This window comes from Strongylocentrotus purpuratus, unplaced genomic scaffold, assembly GCF_000002235.5.
Source record: "Strongylocentrotus purpuratus isolate Spur 01 unplaced genomic scaffold, Spur_5.0 spur5_scaffold_1, whole genome shotgun sequence".
Classification (NCBI taxonomy): Eukaryota; Metazoa; Echinodermata; class Echinoidea; order Camarodonta; family Strongylocentrotidae; genus Strongylocentrotus; species Strongylocentrotus purpuratus.
The window spans coordinates 39,439,752-39,448,087 of NW_022145594.1; the positions used below are offsets into that span (position 1 = coordinate 39,439,752).

The window sequence follows — 8,336 nt, forward strand, 5'->3', positions numbered from 1 at the left end:
AATCTTTGAGTGACCGGTTTTTACCATACTCAATTCCCCCAATTGACTTTAGTGTTATAAAAACCATTAGGAAAACGAATAATGATTATTTCTATTTCCAATCATAAATATCTGCATAATCAGATAGGCGATCGGCTTGTAAAAGTCATAGGATTCCTGACTGACCTAAAGGTTTATAATTATGATTGCAGCATGAGCTAAATCCAGGATTTTGTTTCTGAATCTGAGGCAATGTTACAGAGTTACTTTAATTTCATCTGTGTCTTTTGTTCTTTCATCAGAGGCGACAGAGTCGACGCAAGAAGAGGCTGCACCTACAGAAGAAACTACTACCACAGAAGGAGCAAAAAGCCAGGCCGAACATTCACATAAAAACGGGGATTTGTAGCAGTAGTTAATGTACTTGTAGAGTATCAGGATTTATCATGAAGTGTGTTCCCAAAGTACAAGTTTCATATGTTTCCTTAAATGGCATTTTTATGGCAGTTTGTGTGGAATAACCAATACCGGTATGTTGAAGAGCATGGGTCCTAATACACTTCCTTGGGGTATTCCAGATGTAGTTATCGCAGTTTGTTAATGTTCAAGATTATTGGTCCAAATAAAATCTTGTGAGTCTCTTGAGGTGTTCTGGATGTCGTTATGACAGTTCATATGAAGTAACGCTTATGTTGTATAATACTGGTCCTAGTACACACCCTTGAGGTATCACAGATGTAGTTGCAATCCTGAGAGAAGAGGTACCTTGGAAACTTGGTACTATATGTACAATGTATGAATTGAATGAATTGTAGAAGTTGTGATGGTAACATCACATATTTGGAAATGCACCATGGAGACATTTACTGTAAAACCAGAAAATGTAATGTGCATGTAAAGTTGTGAATTTCAATTGACTTAGATTTAAAAAACACTTTGTGATGCGAAATAATTAAATCACAACTGACAAACTCTGAATTTGTGCAATTCAAAAAAAGTTTCTTGCGGGTAAAGTTGCACATTGCAAAAGTTTGATTTTTACAATAATGATATGCACATTTTCTGCTGTCCCTAAATATATATTTAAGATGATGATGTGCTTGGCGGTAGAGGATGGATCAAAAAATTTATAGTTTCTCTGTTTTGTAAAATACTAGATGATGAAATACTTCAAGGAACACACTTCATGGTAAAGAAAATCTGTAAGGGTGGAACATTTTGCATGACCGATTCTTTTATTTTGAGTATGGTACCACAAAACATGATGAGTAATTTTGCTAAAAGCCTTGTAGCGTGTATGCGACCGTTAATCAAGAGTTGCTCTGCATTCACTTCCTTACCTTCTTACTATTGTAATAATATAAAGATCAAACTCCAGTAATATTTATCACAAGAAGTTTATTATCTCAAACTATGCTTCTACTTAAATCTGTAATTATCTGGGTTTTTCAAAGCTTTTTTTAATATAGCTTCTTAGTGCTCTTACAGCTTTTCAAAATGTAAATCGTTTGAATTCACTTTCATCTATAAAGCTACAAAATTACGTCGCTCAAAATATTCCACGCTTACAGCTAGTACTTGACCAAAAGATTAAAGAAGTGCTTAAATATATGTTTTGTATGTTGCACGGTACGTGTGAGAAATGAATTTGTGTGTTGGAATTATGGATACTATTTATGAATAGAATTGTGGTTACTACTGTTCACTTTGAGTGAAAATGTTACTAAAATAGAATATTAATAGACGCACAGATTTGTTCAATGTTTTGCACAAAACTATTTCCTAATTGATTTATGTGTTAAAATTTGCTTTAATATGAGCTATGATTATTGTTTTGTTTTGTTGCATTTTCATACAGATATAGGGCACCATTCTGATATGTTTGGGTGTAAATTTTCTGATTTATTTATACGTCTGTGTGTAAACTCTAATGGGTAGTGGAGGGCTAGGCAATGAGGAGCTTCATTTGTTTAAATTAATTTTTAGGAATTATGAACAATTCAAGAATGCAATTATCATTAGTGCTTTTTGAGCACATTGATTTTTCTTCATTATTTCTGTTAAAAGTTTAAACCAGTTCTGGTCATGCGATTGCATTGTGAAAGAAACGTTGTGGAATCGATCAGAAAAGGTTGATCATCTAGCATATAAGTATTGGTGTGTACTGCAAGGTTCTGGAATCATCAAAATGATAAGAAATTTAGCCCAGTCTTGGTAAAGTTACAAGCACTGTACACAGAAAGATGTATATGGGACTAGGCTATATCTATCCAGGCCGGATAGATATGATAATTTACCAAATACAAGTGTATATCAATTAGTAGGTGGTTTCCCGGCAAAATTTGTATCATCACATATTAGTCAAAACATGTTCTTTCACATGATTGGTAATAAGAGCTTCCATTTCATTTGTTGAGAGGGGGGCGTTTCCAAAACTGGTCTATACCTTTAATGTTTCTTGTTTTTTTTACTTGCTTCTTCTCCCAAGTTTTTCTGTTATTTGTGAAGACCAAGTTTTTGTGCAAACAATTTACCTTCAGGTGATTCTTCAGATGAATTCCAAGAAGACAGTAAAAAAAAAGAGATTTGAAATCTATTTTTGATAGTCCTTGGAAGAGTTTCATGGCCGTGTCTCAGTGTGAGTGTGATAATTTAACACGAGTATGAGAGGGGAAGAGAGAGAGGGGGAGTGGGAGGGAGAGAGAGAGAGAGGGGGGGGGGGGGGGGGGGGGAGGGCGGGAGAGAGAGAGAGAGAAGGGGGGAAGTTGAAGGATAAGGGTTGGAAAAGGGACTTGGAGAAACATAAATATGGAATGCCAAGAGATTGAGGTTGAGAGTGAGAAAAAAATTACAGTGGATATACTTCAACGAGAAGTGAAATAGAGAGAGAGAGGGGGGGGGGCGTAGAGAATAAGATGAGATGACACTTCCCATTAGGAGACTACCATGTTCCCTTCCTTTTAGAACACTTCTCTGACTACGATGGTTATAGTTACTCGGGAACGGTTAACAACTCAATTATTCATACCTTTGTCGAGTTTGGGAATACATATAGTTCACAATTATTTGAAAAATTGATTTATCTCAATAAATAATTCTTGAAAATGTGACATATTAGAGCTTACATCTAAAAGTATACAACAAAGGCCCTAATTCAACAAGGGCCTTATTCAACCGCGCCACCTTTTTTTCTTGAGTTATGAAATACAGAACAAATATGAAATTTACAAAGGCTATAAATAATTTAGTTGTTAAACCAGGCGAGTACACAGGAGGGGGGGTTGGGGGTTAAACCCCCCCCCCCCCCCCTTAACCCCCCTTTGGATTTTTTTTTTTTTTTTTTTTTTTTAAAAATATTTATTACCAAAAAAAAAAAAAAAAATATTCCCATGGCTGACCTAAAAAAGCTGACCCTACCCCCCCCCCCCCAACGGAGCAAAATGTCAAATTTTCAAATTTCGAGACCAAAAACTATATTGATTTTCAATGAAAAGCAAAACAGAAACAAAACAATTAATTTGCTAATATAACTAAAATAGTATTTGATCAATGACACAAGTGTTTATAACTTAACAAGCTGTGCTTTAACCAAGGTCTCCTCGTCTTTCTTTATTCTACATTGTACTGTTATGATTATACTCTATGATAATGTTGTTACATGTAATTTCTGGAAAATAAATACACTTGATACTTGATACTTATAATATAAATATAGCCCACCGATACGCTCTAACTTTGGGTTTCGTTTTTAGCCTGGTCTTTATTCGTCAAAGCTAGTGCAACTTAGGCCGAGGTCCATGGCCTCACGTACTGCTTATGTTTGGAAACGGAAGAGCACATACATTTCTATGTTTATCGTCATTAATTGTATTATTTTGCGTAAAACCTGCAGTGTGCATCAGGGCATCAAGCTAGTGCCCCTAGCTTCGGAGGCGGCAATTCCTGACAAAGTTTTTTTTCCTGTCAGATCGATCGAGTCACTCAGATCATGTCGTATACGAAAAAGCTACCAGTATTTTTCATAAACATAGTCGGAATTAAAATACTTCAATATTCTATATTAAGTACATCAGTAACATTATCGCTCAGTCAGCTCTCACTTTCATTATCTCTCAAAACGTACATGTATGGGCGTGGTCGGTAATAGTAGGCCTGCAGTACTTGAGTCGAGTGGGCGTGGTCGGTAGCATTTTATCTGAAGCCGATCGAGCCCTCTGTCAGACAAAAGCATGGCGGGTAATTTGCCTCCGCACGGTGACATTCTCCGTTTGAGCGAAATCCATGAGCGGGGGCCGCTGCTCATGGCTGGAAAATCTGTCAGAGTTATGGGAAAGTGAGTTTGGTATGAGTGAGGGATTAATAATGAAATGAATTAACTGATTAAGTTTGAAACATTGATTAGAAGTCGGAAGAGGATGTATCTTCGGTCCCATAAGCTCACATTGATGTTATTATTAGTTCCCTGTTGTTTCCAAAAAATTGTGTCTTGTTATTAATTGTTTATCGCATTTTCTCACGGAGGTCAGTCATTGTAAACGTCAATCTTTGTGACAAATGGCCGTGGAAACAGCATTTTATGCTGTGAATGTTAAGAGAGAGAAGGTAAGAGTGGAGGAGAGGAGAGGAGAAATAATGGTCTAAAAGAAGAGAGACGAAAGGAAGAGGAGGAAGAAAGTAAAATACAAGCAAGGGGGATAAGATGAAGATGGAATTTGTTTTGATGGTTACTGATTGATTAAGAAGTTAAAGGAGAGGAGAGGGATAATGATAATGAAAACAAGGTCAAGGGGGTATACATGTAGCAGAAGAAAAATAAAATGAAGCAAAAGATGGAGAGGGGGAAGAAAACGACAGCATTGAAGAACGATAAGAAGGGTACCTGGTAGCAAGAAGTTATTTTTCTACGAGAACCAAAGAAGATCAATCGTGCACAATTAAGTAATTCCCATTTTAATTTTCAATGTACATGCAGGCTCACTCGGTACGATGCCATTGAGCAACTAGCCCTCATAACATCCTCCGAGCGCAACTCCACCCATCACCTTCAAGTCAACACCCGTCTCGTAGAGCCATTCCAGTCCAGGATCGGCTCCACGTTTCAGTTCATTGGCGAGATGCCTTCGGAGATGGAGAGGGATGCTGACATGGTCGTCCATGCCAGGGTCGTCCGGTGTGTAGATGGAATCGACTCAACCATGTACTACAACGCTTGTGACGTCCAGAGGAAATTCTTGGCATCGAGAGGACCAGCAGCAGCGGCATCGAGAGGACCAGCAGCGGCAGCATCTGCATCTTTTACTACTTGAAAGCAAATTATGTGAGGTTTGTTCGTATGTCGATACCATCCAATCATGGTCAGAATGAAAGAATTCAGCTCCACAATCTTTGCTGTGAATCTGTATGGCCTCCAGACACCAGAGGGGCGTTTCACAAAACAATTTGTCATCATGACAAATGACAATTTGTGTTATAAGCTACTGAAATCCTTGCTTCTGATTGGTTATCAACAGATTTGTCACTGATTTTTGTCATTTGTCATTTAAAAAAGGCTTTGTGAAACAGGTCCCAGTTCTCAAACTTACAGAGCTATAGATCTGTATGTTTGGGATATGCCAGTGACAACGATGGTCGACCTCTCAACTGCAGAGGTGAATTAACTCGGCCAGGATAATCAGCAGAAATTCTGCAAAAAAAATTCTTGTTAGAATTTGAAATGATCCATCTTGTTTGTTCAATTCAATGCCATCAATAACAATCAATTGGATCTGTATTATCTTGATAATATGGCCTATTCCGGCTGTTTTTTTTATTGTTTTAACCATGCGATCTGGCTTCTTTGCATCGCCAATGCAGATTTTTACAAACTTTTGATTTAAGTTCCCCATAATGGGCAGCTTAGGCAATTTGTAGGATGTTTGGTAAATAGTATGCGGTTAATTGTAACTTGATACTACTAGGAGCATCCAGTCCACTGCTGAACGATGGTTGACCCATTCTTGCCACAGCTCTTTCTTTTTTTGATGAACGAGGACCACTCTTTGATGGAGATGTGTCGTTTCAAAGAGGAGAAGTAAAGATCCCTTTTCAGTGAGTTTCCTTTTTCTGCCTTCATTATTTTCACTGTAACTGTCTTCTTTTATCAGTGACAACCTCAACAAGAGTCACACATGTTTTGGTGATTGCTACCCTTTGTATGATGATAAAGCAGTATTTTATTGGCAAGGTTGAGTCAAGATATTGGTGAAAATACATCTCTCAGCTGCTGGCATGTGTACAAAGCTGAATCTTATATTTTTTATTTTTTGTTGTTGATTGGTTGCTTTTATTCATGTTCCATGCAAAAATAAAAAGTATTACCGCTATACATTTTACAAAACATTAACATTTCTTTAAGTTACATGGAAATAATTAGGCCTAGAAATGATAGTTCATAACATGAAAGAAGGTTGTGTAAATCATTAAATATGAAAATGAAAAGTGAACCTACTTAAAAGCTAGACTTTATTAATCCATTGCACATGATTTGATTGTGGTGGAACACACATTTGTTATAGCCTTGATCCGGCCCAAGCTTGATTGAGCTCAGTATTTAATGGTAAGACATTAGTCTGCATGCACAGACACTTTATCACAAATCCCAAAGCCTTGAGTAGAGCCTAGCTCTGTCAGCCTTTGCTTCTCTGGCTGTATGTGTCCATAGCACTAAAGTTCAAAACCCATGCAGTATGCTGTCAGCATAGTCTCATATTGCAGACACTGTTATGCACAGTGACTAATAACAGTTTGTGTCTGAAAACTGCTAGACTATTTACATAAATGGTAAAACCCATAAAAAGCAACAAAGAGATCCATCAATATTTGTTTTACATTTGTTTATGGCTATGAGATAACAGAATATTGAATGTCAATGTAAAAAGATTACATTTTACAGTAGACAGTTAAAGTTAACAGTTAAAGGAAACCAAAACCTTCATACTAAGTTACTTTTATTGTAAAGTTTAAGATATTTGAAAAATATCAGTGAAAATTTGAACAAAATCGGGCAAGGAATAAGGAAGTAAGAGCTTTTTGAAATTACTAGTCGCTAGAGGGCGGTATTTGATTCAATTTGATGACATCATCTGTGGACAACTCTCCATGCCTTTTGTACATCAAATTTCATGTTTTTCCTTCTTTCTTGTTATTGAGATAATGTACTCCCCTGAAAGCAAGATATAGAATGCAAAATGATATTCTACTTCACATGTTATGAAGTCGGATCAAGAACACAAATAAATACGAAGAAAACAACAAAATTGTGAAATTTGATGTACAAAAGGCATGGAGAGTTGTTCACAGATAATGTCATCAAATTGAATACCGCCCTCTAGTGACTAGTCATTTCAAAAAGCTCTAACTTTCTTATTCCTTGCCCGATTTTGTTCAAATTTTCACTAATTTTATTCAAATCTTTTAAACTTTACAATAAAAGTAACTTAGTATGAAGGTTTTGGTTTCCTTTAATTTTAAACAAAATTATGGAGTTTGTCTCAAAAGCATAAGCCATGGCAGAATGCTTTTAGAAGTGGTGGTGCTCAATATTGAGTGAAGCGCCTATAACCGATGATATCAGTTTTTCTATTTCTTAAACTTTGCTGCATATAATTTTTAAAACAACTCATATGCTGCATCATTAAAAAATTATATTTTAAGATGAATCCTATTTTTGTAAGTGTGATCAAACAATGAGAAATAAAGCCAAAGCTGTATATTCAGGAAGTACTTTGATGTATTGAATGGTGTGTATGTCTCATTTAATACATATGTGACCTTTGTCACATATCTTTCATGATATTGTAAATTACTGTGATGTCATGCGTGTTGTATACATCTGTGAATTAAAAAGAAGGAAATAAGAAAAGGGAATAAGAAAGAAAGAATCAAAGAAAGAAAGAGAGGAAGAAAGAAAGGGAGAAAGAAAGAACAAAAAAAGCAAGAGAGAGAAAGAAAGAAATTAAGAAAGATATGAATAAACATGCAGGGTCATTTTGAGTACTTCGGTATGTGTGCATGCATGAGTGACGAGTTGCCCCCACCCCCCCCCCCCCCATATTTATAATTCCTTCTAATTTTCCTTTCCCAAAACAGATATCGAATTTGGAAATTATTCTTTGATCTTTCTGATCAAATGTTATAAGATATTTCCTTCATTTATTAGGGGTTCTTCCCTTTCTTCTCTCCGTTTCATGATTTAACCAAGTTCTTAAATTCTGTGGTGCCTATCCTGTTTGAATAGTGTATCAGTGACAGGATGTATACTGCACTATTACAAAAAAAAAAGCCCCCACTCAATATTTGGGGATGGGGAATGTTTAGAA

The 8,336-nt window shown here is 36.3% G+C and overlaps 2 protein-coding genes across 2 annotated transcripts in view; both read left to right on the forward strand.

Annotated features, from left to right (window-relative positions):
* LOC105441271 (hypoxia up-regulated protein 1-like) overlaps positions 1 to 2,038 on the forward strand; it is a 29,856-nt gene extending 27,818 nt beyond the window's left edge. Inside the window, exon 21 of the mRNA XM_030978787.1 lies at positions 282 to 2,038. Within this exon, the coding sequence (XP_030834647.1) occupies positions 282 to 388 (107 nt within the window). The 3' untranslated portion in view covers positions 389 to 2,038. The remainder of the gene's footprint in view (positions 1 to 281) is intronic.
* A 2,135-nt stretch (positions 2,039 to 4,173) lies between these two features.
* LOC592355 lies at positions 4,174 to 6,341 on the forward strand. The gene is made up of 2 exons (XM_795605.5): positions 4,174 to 4,312; positions 4,952 to 6,341. The coding sequence occupies exons 1-2, from the start codon at positions 4,209 to 4,211 to the stop codon at positions 5,283 to 5,285; spliced, it is 438 nt and encodes a 145-aa protein (XP_800698.1). The 5' UTR covers positions 4,174 to 4,208; the 3' UTR covers positions 5,286 to 6,341.
* Positions 6,342 to 8,336: the final 1,995 nt, after the last annotated feature.

Coding starts and splice junctions, on each gene's coding strand:
- LOC592355 (XM_795605.5), top strand. CDS start 4,209: ATGGCGGGTAATTTGCCTCCGCACGGTGACATTCTCCGTTTGAGCGAA. Junction 4,313..4,951: donor TCTGTCAGAGTTATGGGAAA/GTGAGTTTGGTA, acceptor ATGTACATGCAG/GCTCACTCGGTACGATGCCA.